Source organism: Odontesthes bonariensis, chromosome 24 (genome assembly GCF_027942865.1).
Source record: "Odontesthes bonariensis isolate fOdoBon6 chromosome 24, fOdoBon6.hap1, whole genome shotgun sequence".
Taxonomy (NCBI): Eukaryota; Metazoa; Chordata; class Actinopteri; order Atheriniformes; family Atherinopsidae; genus Odontesthes; species Odontesthes bonariensis.
In genome coordinates, this window is record NC_134529.1 from 5,936,791 (window position 1) to 5,950,130 (window position 13,340).

Sequence of the window (13,340 nt, forward strand, 5' to 3'; positions counted from 1 at the left end):
CAAATAGACGCCGCCTTCCATCCATCCTCTGCGTTCGTTTTTTTTGGTACGTTATCAGAGACCTGGGACCAGCGAAAGGAACAAAGAAGAAGAAGAAATAAGAGAGGCTGGATTAACGTTAACAAAACTACAAACTTACCTCACCTGGGCGTAGGGACGGAGAACTCTGAGCCCTGCACTGCCCTCTGGTGGACGTGTCGCCTAACAACCACGCCAACGTACAGCGCTCCTAAATGAGCCTTAAAGGTCGGAGTCCCTTACATGCAGAGACGTCTCCAGATTCTCTGAACCTCTCGATGAGATGATGGAATATCCCAAATCCTTTGACATTTCTCCACAATTTGCTGGCACAGACTGCTGAACCTCTGCACATCTTTACCTCTGAGAGACTTTGCCTCTCTAAAGTGCTCTTTTTACCCTGTTGTGTAACTGACCAGCTGTTTCTTTTCAGCACCACTTACTTTTCCAGCCTTTTGTTGCCTCCCTTCCCAGCTTTTTTGAGACGTGCTGCTGCCGTCAGATTCGAGACGAGCTAATTTGTATTTCAGTGATATTTTAAGATCATTTTTAGATCATTTCAGCTATAAATCTCCACCTAAAGGTCTATATCTTATCATATGGAGGCAGGTGCAGCTTCTCGGGTTTCTATCAGTAAAAAAAGGTTGATATGATGAGGCCAGAAGTGTCTGCTCCCTGTGCAGAAGCATGACGACCCTTTTCCTTTCCGTCTCGTGAGGTGGGGTGAGTTTCCTACCCCCACACGACAGCTTTGCTGTGTGACGGCGTGCACGTGTGAGTGTGCACGTGCGAGTGAGCGGAGGAAGGGGCGTGCTGAGGAAACCTCCTCGCTCTGTTTATCTTCAGATCTGTGTGAGAAGCAGAAACTTGTGAGTGGGATGGGAAGGGCAGGTGGAGCAAACTTTCTCTTGGATTCTTGTTAAACTGGGCTGAGCTCTGTCCTGTTATATAACTCTGTGTGTGCATGTGCGTGTGCATGTGTGTGTGTTTGCCTGGCGGAGCTGCAGCAGCGCTCCACCTCAGTCTGACCTGCCGGCGTCCCAGCAGACACTTCACCTCTGGATCGCTGCCCACAACTTTAGTCTTCTCTGACAAACACGCTGCAATTAGGAACATGTGGAGGAATGTTGCCGCCCTTGTGAACATTTAAGGAATTTATGGGATATTTTTAACCGCACTTACCGGACTGAACGCTTGTTTTGGATTACATTTTTTCATATTTAGAAAGCTCCTTTTTTTTCCCCTCCCTCCCGTCTCTATAAAATGACCTGCAGTGAATTCCCAGCGCCTTCTCGCCTCACTTTCAGGAACCTTCGGGGCTTCTTTATCCCACGTCTCCATCCGTAAATAGTGATTTTAAACAGCTGAATGGATTACCTCCAGCCGGTGTAATTTGGAGTCTTTGGACTTGTCGGTTCACGTTGAGGCGCTCTTTGGGATAAAAGCAGGTGTGTGTGTGTGTGTGTGCGCAGTCTGGACGTCGGTGTGTGAACTGGTCTGGGCGAAGCTAACACGCAGCTGCAACATGTGGTTTTCTGTGGTGGGCAGGAAGGACCAGGTAACGGCACTTTAAATACGTTTGTTAATGAAATAAAAGCTGCTTTTCTGTTGTTTTAACTTGTGGAAAACAGAGAGAATATTCTGCATATAATAAATACCTTTAGTATCTTTTTTCACGCTGTATATTTTAGCAGTCTCGGCTAAAATGCACAGGCGCATGCACCTGGCAGGGGTTATATTTATAGATTTAGTTTGTCTGGTTGTGACCCTTCACTGTTTGCTTTCAGGGCCGTTCTGCCAATGCTTCAACTAAAGTACACACACAAGACACGTATAGTGAGAAGTTAAAGCGACAGCAGTAGCAAGAAAATCACGTCTCTTCTGCCCAGAGTTGCTTTAGAACTGACGGTGCAGTTCATATATGCTTTCCTAGTCTTATGTTTTAGGACTTGACTCGAATAAGTCTAATCGGATGCGTCATTTTGCTGTTATAAGTGGATCGGTTTTCAGATGCGTAACTGATATTCTTTGTTTCCCCCGAGCGAATGCAGCAGATTTACATCCCAAAATACAACATCAGTCCCGAGCACGCGTGTGTGTGTTTCATGGTTTTGTGCTCATCTTCCCTCTGGACAGTTCCCAGCTGGTGTTGATGAAGCTCACAGCTCCCTCCTCCTCCTCCTCCTCTTTGTTAGTGTGTTTACGCCTTTATCAGTCGCCATAAAGGGCAGAACTTTCCCTCTCTGTAGATTTAAACTAATCTGTGGATTCGTAAAAGTTTCATTCAGAAATCTAGTTTTTCACTCTAATCTCTCTCTAAAACAACTCTCTGAACAGCTTCTGGTTATTTTTAAGCAACATTTAGCTGAAGGCATTGTAGTTCCTCGCAGTAATCTTTAGAAATCTTCACTTTTACTTGAATAATTTCACAATAGGAAGTCTGTTGCTGCCTGATCCGTCATTAGGTCACGATATTCCTCGGTTTGGGAAAGCTGTGTTCCTCAGTTAAAAGGATTGAGCTTAAAAAAAAAGCAGCTTTTGGTCTGTTTGGTGTTTACGCAGCGTGTTTGAAGTGTGTTTGCTTGTTAGCTGATAGGATTGTGCTAATGGTGGAACAATAGCATGAGAGCGTTCCCCCCCCGATGAGGCCTGGAACAATGAGAGGATGTACCGCACACACATGTGTTTGCTTTCCTGTAAAGCTGCAGGCTGGAGGTGTTTACGAGGCGTGTGGAGGAGAGCGTTGGTCCACTGGTTGTAAAGTTGGCGGTTTCGAGGGGAAAAACTGGGTCATTTTAGCAGGAAAATCAGAGTAAAGATGGTTCTTCTGACTGAATCCTGTCCTTATCAGACCCCAAAGTGTTGGTGTTCACGCGTCGTGTTCACAGAAATGTGAATTTCTGTTAAATACAGTGGACAGAAAAGGAATTAGCTAATCTAAAATTAGGTTTTTATATGCAAATAAAGTCAAATTTGAGCAGAACACGTAAATTTACACCCAGCACAGTTGTAAAAGTGGTCGTTAAAGTTATTTTTTGGCCTGTAAGGAAAGATGAGTCTTGATCTGAGGCACATCTCCTATATATCTGGATGCTTGGAGCTGGAAACTTAATGTGTAGGAAGTATTTTAGCCACGTCAGATTGGCGACTTTTAGAGGCGTAAATCCACTTAAAGTGTTTCTTGAAATTTGTTGTTGTCCCTCAACTGCTTGTTTTCGGCTTAAAGACGACACAAATTATCACCTTTGGGTCTCCCTGACTCAAGGTGAGGATCATCTCGTTCAGATCTGCTGCATCTTAACATCCAGATAAACGTCTGTGCTCTTTTTTAAAGCCAAACAAACTGTTATTCAGGTTTTAAAGTGAAAAATGAGCATCTTGTTGGATCTCATTTGCAGTTTGTCGCTTCCTGACTCAAACGTGGCTCCTAAAGTATATTTAGAGCCGGTAAATGGCCACAGCTCAGCTTGTTCTCGTCCACCTTTTTGCTTCACTCCCTGATTTGTCCCCACAAACAGCACATGTAGAGTGTTTGTCAGCACCTGCTTGTTATTTCAAACAGGACGAGTTCAGCATGTTTGTTGAAAAGAAGCACTGAGCTGTGTGGACAGCATCCCAAACCGCTGATGGCGGGGGAAATAACTGTCGTCCACCAGCAGAAACGAGCCGCTAAAATTAGATTTCTGTTGGTCTTTGCTTGACATCTTCAGGATCTGAACCTCTGTTCCTGCTCAGGTTGGTTCAGATTCTTATTTTAATTGAGTCAGGCTGACAGAGGAAGGAAGCGTTGGGGTATATTCTCGACTTATGTGGTTAAAAATGTTTTTCCTGTGGTTGTAGTCGCCTCTCTCTGTTTCCATATGTGCTTCAAAAACAAAAAGAGACATTTTTGGGTTTTAGATGACTCAGACTGGGGATATTTGTTGGATTTGAATTAAAAATAATTACATTTTGTGTTGCACGGGTCCAAAATGCGCTCCTTAAAAGCACCTTCCTCCTGCAGAAATGATTTTCTGCAGATGTTAAACTGTGAATCTTGTTTCTTCAAAGTCCTGCTGGGTTCAGAAGCCCACCTGCAAGGAGCAGAAGCACAACAGAAGTCGGTTCTTTTTGTGGTCGGACGTCTTCTCGGCTCATATTTGGGCGCGGCTTCACGAGTCGTGAAACCACAAAGCTTTAAAAACACTCAGAAGCCAAATGTCAGCCAGAGAGCTCACGGAGAAGTGGTGGAAAACACCCGTGTTGGGTGAACTGGGCCCTCGGAAAACTACCGGCTTCTTAATTGCGTCTCATGGATTAGTGGGTTTATTACCTCAGAACGGCTGCAGAAGCCAGGTTGACAGGCTTTAATGTTGCGAGCTGTAATTTTGGTGTGTGGCCAGCCTGCATTAGCAGCAGTTTCTGCAGCTGTAAATCAGATCGTGTGGCTCTGACAGATGCCAGTTTCTCAGTGAGTCAGCTGAGCAGAAAAACGTCACATCACTCTGAGCACGCAGCAGGAAAAAACACTGAAAACTCAGGTTTATTCACACGGACGGCGTCTCTTTGACTTAATTATATTTACCTTTTGTTCCAAACAATGATCCCGATGTTCCTGGATTTGATGTTTATCTGTTTTATATAATTTATAACTAAACATCTGACAACTCTCACCCAAATTGTTGCTCTTTTCTCACTTTAAACAAACCTCATGACTCACCGAAGAGATTCATACACAATGAAAACGATCCCAAAGGTCACATATCATCACAAATGTTTATGCAGCCTCTGGGACTATTTCTAAATGAAACTTTTGTACAAGTCTGTAGTGTTTTTAATGCATAATTCAGCTCTACTGTGCTTATTTTTCATTCTAATCTGACCTCTAGGAGCCGTGTTTTTGTATTTTACGTGGCATCAAATAGGGTTAAAGTCGGATTAATGGATTAATTTGGTTTAGTGTCTACAAAGAGGGAATAATAGTGGGTTATAATCAAAGGTTTCCCTACTTTTCTATCAGATACTCATGCAATATTAAAGTGCTGCTCAGTAGATGACGGGCGTACAATTATTTCAAACGTAGGTTTCACTGTTCAGCTGTTCCAGTCGAACAGAAACCTTAGATTTTGTGGTGTCGGGGTTCTTTAAAGAACCAGAGCTGTCCAGGATACATAATAATGCATAATACAGCTTCTTTTGCTATTTAATTCATTTTGTAAACGGAGGAATGAACACGTTTCCAGAGAAAGATGCATCATTATGTTGATGTGTTGTCGGCGTCTGACCTGCAACACATCTGGTTTTACATGAAAACACGCCCCAACGTGTGTTTTACAGCCTCATTATGGCAACATACCTGCTGTTTAAGCATGCACGAACACGTTTCAACCGGCCCTGTGTTTGCAAATCAGCAAAAAGACGTTGGTCAATTCATAGAGAAGCCCCACTTTAACACCTACTCCCTGATTTTGAGCTTTTCAGTGGCCTCTTTCTGGTCCAAAACAGAGATTTCTTTATATTCCTTTATCCAAACACAGAGTTTAATTCGGTACGGCTCTTTTCTGATGCCCCAAAGTGTCTCCAGAGGCTGCTGCTTGAGCCAGTTTTTAGAACTGGTTTGATTTTACATCACTTTAAACATCCCTTCCATTACATGTTTGACGAGACCGTTTATCCTCATAAAATCGTGATGTTAAAACACCCAACAGGCGTAATAAAGTCAAAGGCAAAGACGACGCAGACACGAGGACATGAGAGCAAATTTCCCTCGCTGTAAAAGCTCGGTTCTGTCTGGAACTGAGCAAACTAAACGCCGGGTTTTTAAACATGGCGGTCACGACATTTTTATTGGTCTGGTTAGCTTCTAAAACTCCGCCCACAGACCCCCAAACGCTGGCGCGTTGGTGTTGCCGTGGCAACAGTCTTTTTGGAGGCTGGATCCAGTCCTTTTGGCTGTTTTTGAACAGAACTCGGAACCGATTTGGAGGAGTTCTGTTGTTGCAGAATTACAAACATTCAGCTCTTAGACAAACTGGACGTGTGCACGTCAGTCCAAACTGTCTAAAACCCTCTTTCACACATCGATTGCGCCTAATGGGCGAAAAAGACACGCCGCTGTTTGTCTTCCTACCAAACCGAGGCGGCTCAGCCCCGCATCAATGCGTCCTGTCCCAGTCCACCCTCCATTTTGCTTTCGTACTTTCACTCATGACGCGTCTAGAAAAAGCAGAAATTTGAGCAAAATCGAACCGATTTAAAGACTGAAAGCCGCCACCCGAGTCGCCCGAGTTGTAAACCGCTGCGTTGCATGAGGCATTCATCGACTGTACGTTTTCCTGCTGCAGGAATCAAACTTTTGAACATGTGGGAAAACGAAACTTGAGGGAAGTTTAAACCGATTAGCTGCTTTTCAACTAACAAAGAGCTTTGTGCTTTATTGTGCTCGACATGAAAGAAACGCCTTCCTGAGCTTTCACAGCGCCGGCAGGTGAACACTGCGAGTTTATCCGATTTCAGCCACATTTGTCAGTAATTTCTTTTTCGTTTTGAGAGGAGATCCCGGTTTTCTTAAGTATAAACAGACCAACAAGCTTTCAAACTCTTTGAGTTTGAGCCGTCTGCTCTCCGTCTGTGTCTGAATTAATGAGTCTGGCTTCATGCGGGGAAGAATTTCCTGTGGGTGACATTATGATGAAAGTGGAACAGTGAATCACTTCAGCTGTTTATGTCTGTTGTACGTCGCAGACGACAGTAAAGAGCCTCTGTTTCAGCTTCGGGGCTCTTATCCACAATGAGGCACCAGAAAAGGCTCCAGAGACATTTGTGGGAATCCCCCGGTGTTGTTCTGGGGGACTTCTAGCTGCTTAAAGGGGTCCTGCAGCGAGGAAACCAGAGAACTTGATATGAGAGGGTGCGCACGTCCAGTCATGAGACCCACGGTCAGCTTTACTGATCAAAGGTGACTTATTTTAGTTGTTTGTTTTACTCTTTTGTCCCTTTCGATCCTCCATAGATGCTGGATTTGAATCATTCGTGACCAAGCTGAGAGCTCTTTGGATTTGCCAGCTTCTGTTGTTGGTGAATAAAACTTATTAATCTGCAAAGAAATGGCTGCTGCAGATGGATTTTCTTTTCTTTTAGAAAACAGTGCAGTTTTATTTCAATCCTGGCACATTTCCTTGTGGCAGTTCTCTATAAAATCAGTTTCCTCATCAATAAATGCAGCGTGTAGACGGTGAGATACTATAAGATGTGTTCCTCCGTCTGCCTGAATCCTTTCTGGGATGTTTTCGGCTGAATTTCTTCAGTTTTCTGTCTTTAAACCTGCTTAAAAAGATGTCTTTCACCAAAAAGAAGCACAGAAGAAGTGGAGAGATTTCTGAAATATTTGAACTCGGTCCTGGTGTTGCACAGACTGTCAGGATGGTAAATAAAGTGTGGGATGCGTCTGATAACGCTGCACCGTAAACCTCCTCCCTGCTTCTGCGTTAACTCCAACTCTGCTGCTGTTCGTCCGATTTTTGCTGCCTCCGTTGGTGTTTTGTAAAGAGAGGATCTGGTTTGAGACGACGGCGTGTTTCTGGTTGTTTGGGCTGTAAATGTGACCAGATTACAGCAGAATGTTTGACTGTGTTTGACTGCTGCTGGTGCTTTGAAACGGTCGAGTTTGACATGTTTGTGAACTGTTTCCTCCCGCTGCTCAGGATCAGGTTCAGTCCAGCATCAACACTCTTCTTCTTGTGTTTTTAAGTCTCAGTTCAGGATGTCGGTCGGTTATCTCGTCTAATCCGGACAAGTTCTTACCGGTCGAGGCTGAAACACGGTTATTATTTTAGATGTTTTCAGAAGAAGATTAGGCGTTTTAATCCCTTGTCAGACACAAGCTGCACGACTGAGGTGAGGGAGTTCAAGCCGTATTTACCTGTAATTTAACACCATCCAGGTGACCCGTGGATGTTTCCTGCAGCAGGAGCCCAAACAGAAAGAGTCCCGGCCTTAAATCCCTTCACTGTTTCTGCTCTACACTTTATTTTAGGGACTTTTAAGATTTTAAAGACTCGATGTGACTCAAAAAACTTGATATTTCTGCTTATAAATGTGTTTCCTGATTATTGTGTCCTTCACTTGAGGTGTTTTATAGTTCAAAATAACACCTTTTAAGGCTTAAAGTTCCTTTTTTAACTACAGAGCTGGTTTACTTTCATGTTATCTCTTATGTTTTGTTGTTATTAATGATAATGAAAGCTGAAGGGTTTTAACAGGGTTTAATTTGACATTCTTTTAGATTGTTGATAGATGTGGGTACATTTTTAACACATCTGATCTCAGATCAGCTCATTCAGGTGCAAACTTCACCAAACGAAAGTCTTTTATTCCTTTATTTCTTGTTAAACAAAGTTTTACTTTATCTTTGTGTGTTTATGTCGCAGCTTTAGCTTTTGTCCTGCAGCAGATGATTCATTTCTCTGACACATCCAGCTGATTTCTAGCTCACAAACACTTAAGATTTCTCCCGTTTTGTGTATGTTTATGTTTTTTCTTCTTGCTGTATTGATTGTACTAAAGATTGTGCACAAATAATGGGTGTTTTAAAGTCTTTTTCTTATGTTTTTAGCTCTTTTTCTTCCAGGTTTCTCTTAAAAAGCTTTGCCTTCTCCCTGTCATTGCTTGTTCTTTACGACTTGCCTGTTGAATTAAATCTAAGCTAATAAAAGACATGTAATTCCTTAAAATAAAAGTAAGATTTATGGGTGTTGGGGTTAAATTCTGCCTTTTGTCCGTGTCTGCGTGCAGGGTGCTGGTCAGGAGAAGCTGGGCATCTACATCAAGTCTGTCGTCAAAGGCGGAGCTGCTGATAACGTGAGTTTGTTATTCGCTGAAACCGTGACGGGGAAAGATGTGGAAAAAAGGTGGCTGTGGGTGGCTGATTATGGGATGTTTGTGTTTGCACAGGACGGGCGCCTGGCAGCAGGTGACCAGCTGCTGAGTGTCGACGGGCGCAGCCTGGTCGGCCTGTCGCAGGAGAGGTAAAAACTCTTCTTCTTCTTCTGCTCGTTTCATTAAAAATACAAAAAGGAGAAAGTGGAAACTCCAGCTATCTGTGTAGAATGTAATTAAACTCTGATGACATCCAGCGGTGGTGTTTTTCACCACCTCCCGCGCCGTTAATGACGGGTTCACGGCCACGAGATGAGGAAACTGCGCTGGAACTCTATTCTGAGAGTTCATTTGGAGAGTAAATCATCACCTTGATGTGACATCAGATAACCACATCTCGGCGTTCTGCTGCTTATCGCGTCTCGGCGGCGGTTTCTTCCCTAAAAGAGCAGAATTTCCAGCATGTTCTGAGCACGCAGCTCAAAGGGAAGAAGGGCGTGTGCGTGCGAAACGGCGTCGGGCTGTTGGCTCGGATTAATCCGGTTATTTCTCTCCCTGGTGTTATTGTGTCCGGGCAGTCAGACTGGATCTGCAGATGTGCGATTAGAGTGCAGGTGGGAGGGGTTTTAATGGTTTATTCGGAACATTTTGCTTCTCGTTCTTGCTTTCATGACTCCGCTCCTCAGTTAAAACTCCCAACAAGGAGACACGGGTCATGATCTGCAGCCGTCAGCTCGGCTGGATGTGCGTGAGAAAGCTGCGATCTGCACAAATATACACTTAGAGCTTCTTCTCTGCTCGGCATTAAGTTTCTGTGACGTTCCCAGAACTGAATCCATCTCAAATGCCTCATTACTCTCTGAGAATGACTGACTAAAAGCCCTGTGAGCGCACATCTTACAGTCTTAGAGCAGCGTTCGACCCAAAGTTGGAGTGAAAAGCCTTCGTTTTCCCTTTTTGCACCTTTTCGGTGGACTCCACAACAAATAAATCACAGCTGGTTCGGTGGACTGTTGAGTTGCAGCATCAGTTGGCTGCGTCTGTATTCCTCTGATCAGTCGGAGCACCAACAGTCGGTGCAGATTCTCAGCTTTCCGAGAGCTCCAATGAGTCTTTGAAGATGTTTCACCTCTAATCCGAAAGGCTTCTTCAGCTGCCCTGATTCAAGCTCTTAGAGCCGGGGGTCTGCACCTTTTTATTGGACAGAAAACTCCAACATTCGACTCTTATGAAGAGACATAAAAACATAAAAAGGTTCTAACTATTCAGTGTGATGTCGTCCCCTTCGGCTTTTGTTTTCTTCAGGGTCTAAAATGAGCGTTGTTTTAAAGACGAAAGCTGAATAAATGAAAGTATTCTCACGATCTTTGATGGGATTTTAACGAGACTGCAGGCCTTCTGCCAGGCGACTCGGACCTGCTCGCTAAATACGGACAGGAACGCACGCTCCTTTGTGTTTAAGTGCGCGTCAGGAGTGGCTTTTATGCTTAAGACGCGTTTATCACTCATCACGCAGAATTAAACGCGCCTGGATTTATCCACAACTTTTGTTCCCTTTGAAAAGATGAAGCAAAAATATATAAACTCAGAACAAGCGGGTTTAAGTTGAGCTCCAGAGCTTATTGGATGAGATAAAAACACTGTAATCTGATGGATTTGCTGTTTAAAAACGTCACAACTCTGAATTTTTGGTTCATTTTGGGAGAAAACTGAAAGGTTATCGATGCTCTTTCATATCGGTTCATTAACCTTTCTTGGATCGGTACTTCTTCACTCGTCGTATGACTGGAATAAACCACAGTTTGTGCTTATTAAACGGTGGAAACCTCAATCTAAATCCTTAAAGACCAGCAACAACTCGCTCACCGACTCCGTAACATCTGCAGTTAATGAACAGAAGGAGACTTGGAAATTAGATTTTTTTTCATGACCTGAATGTTGCAAAATGGCAGCACGACACCTCATGACCTCAAACCCGTGAAATAAAACCTTTTAATGAGCGCAAAAAGCAGAAAGATTTCACTTTCTTTTGCTTCTTTTGCTGATCAACTCAACATATTTGTTCAGTAACTACGTTTAAACGAAGTCTTCTCGTGTCAGCAGCTGTTTTAAGGTGGAACTTCTGGTCCTTTTCTAACAAAACCCACTTTGTTTGATTAGCTGTAAAAACTTCCCCGCGGTTTTTATTTCATCACACGGAGCGAAGACGTTGAGATTAACTTCTGTTGCTCATTTTGTTTCGTTAAAAGATGGAGGTTAATAAAGCTCCCACATCAGAGAGAAACGTTCCCTTGAAGTTGTAAGATTGATGTTCAGGGTGTTTGTGTGCGTGTGTGTGCGCTCAGAGCCGCAGAGCTGATGACGAGGACCGGCTCAGTTGTGACTCTGGAGGTCGCCAAGCAGGGAGCCATTTACCACGGACTGGCCACGCTCCTCAACCAGCCGAGCCCCATGATGCCCAGAGGTGAGCACGCTCTCTTTAACGCGTCTCTACGCTTTTATTGGTTTATAGATTCCTAAAATTGGCCCTTTTTTTTTAGAGGTTTGTGGTGCAGGTATTCAGCTTCTTTCTCACTCTTCGAGCTGTTTTTAGGAACTTTACGTTCAGATTTATCATTGATGTAACATTAAGGGACACGTTCGCCTTTACGGCCCTTTGTGTGTGTGTTACAAAGGTCGATGATGATGAAATATCCTTACAGATCGGATGGATGCAGCATCCTGTTTTCTTTTTCATACACATGTCTGATGCTTCTTTGAATTCTCAGGCTTTGCAACACTCCTGATTTTTGTAAATTAAACAAAGATTTAGTCTTTTCAAGCCAGTTTTTCCGGTTTTCAGCTTTTCTAGGGTAATTTTGTATACTTTGTGGTATGTTACAAAGGATTTAGATGCAGAATATATGTGCAGAAAGTCTGTTCATGTCTTCTCTACATTTTGTTTTCTGTAATAGATAAAATAATGGAATAAAATGGTGGTTTTAACAGTCATTTTTCACCTCTAATGCAAAACAAACAGTAAAAAGCCCCGTAAAGAGTGCAGATTTTCTGCTGTCAAAAGTAGTAATGAAAGGACCATTGTTGGTACTTTGGTGGAGGAGAAGCAGGCGTAGCCAGACAGTGCGTCCTTGTTGTCTTCTCTGCAGCGCAGTACAAAATCTGGACGATATAATGAGTGTAAAAGAGAGTCGGCAGGCTCGTCTGGCCGTGTGCTGGTCTTTGTCTGCTGGAATGTGACCCCAGATTCATTAAGGAAGCCTTCTGGCCCAGGCCGGTCTGCGGCTGAGGACGGCGATAAAAGGGCCGTTTCTCCCAGAGTCCCTCGACCGCAGTGTTTTACAGAGCTGACAGAAACGTTTAAGCAACAGAAAGTGAAGGAAGTTCTTGAGGAAACTGGACAATACGGGTGTAGATTCGCTGCTGGCCTGAAGCCAGAGGAGGCTCACACTCAGCCGTGCCGTGTTTTTATAAGGACACATCTGGTGGTCAAACACAGCTGGCTCTGGGGAGGTTAAATCGTTTGTGACCCAACAGATTTATCAACCAAACAAACATTAAAGTGATGTAGAAAACGGTGAAAAAACACTGGCAGTGTGCAGTGACAGAGAGGATCTTTTTGTTTTTGTTTCTTCTCCAGCGTCGGACCGAGGCCGCGATAAGAACGGGAAGATGCGACCAAAGAGCGAAGGCTTCGAGCTGTACAACAACTCGGTGCAGAACGGCTCCCCGGAGAGTCCTCAGCCAGACTGGGACGCTTACCCCGAACCAAAGAAGATGAGCAGCGAAGACCGGCTTCTCAAGAACCGGGCCGACCACCGCTCCAGCCCCAACGTAGCCAGTAAGTCCTCCTGACCTTTTTAGCCGCGAAATATCTCATCCAAAGAGACAGAATCCTGTTTGTGATCAATACGTCATTAATGTTGAGTCGTCACTCACAAGCCAATGGGATCGAGCCCCTCGCTAAACCCTCCCACCTTGTGTTAAAACTGCCAAAATGAAAATAAAAGAAAACATTTCACACAGCTACACAAATAATTTGTCTGCAATTTACACATTTTACATTTAAAGTGACTTTTTTCTTATTTTTTAAGGATATTGATGTAGTTTTGCTTGATTTAATTGGCACAAATGCAGTTCCATGGACTTTTTTTACGCATTAGAGGAAGCTTTTGTTGATATTTTTACTGTTTTCTTTCACCTTTTCTTGTTAAAACGACACCAGAGACGTATGTTAACCTTAAACAAGCCAATGGGATCGAGCCCCTCGCTAAACCCTCCCACCTTGTGTTAAAACTGCCAAAATGAAAATAAAAGAAAACATTTCACACAGTTACACACATTTAAAGTGACTTTTTTCTTATTTTTTAAGGATATTTATGTAGTTTTGCTTGATTTAATTGGCACAAATACAGTTCCTTGGACTTTTTTACGCATTAGAGGAAGCTTTTGTTGATATTTTTTACTGT

At 43.5% G+C, this 13,340-nt stretch overlaps 1 protein-coding gene across 19 annotated transcripts in view; it reads left to right on the forward strand.

Moving 5' to 3' along the window:
• Window positions 1–13,340, forward strand: part of afdna (afadin, adherens junction formation factor a) — a 104,852-nt gene that overhangs the window by 69,188 nt on the left and 22,324 nt on the right. For all 19 annotated transcript variants that reach the window (XM_075458713.1, XM_075458719.1, XM_075458721.1 and 16 more), the window contains 4 exons: window positions 8,791–8,856; window positions 8,950–9,023; window positions 11,220–11,338; window positions 12,512–12,712. In XM_075458713.1, coding sequence (XP_075314828.1) covers window positions 8,791–8,856; window positions 8,950–9,023; window positions 11,220–11,338; window positions 12,512–12,712 — 460 coding nt within the window. The remainder of the gene's footprint in view (window positions 1–8,790; window positions 8,857–8,949; window positions 9,024–11,219; window positions 11,339–12,511; window positions 12,713–13,340) is intronic.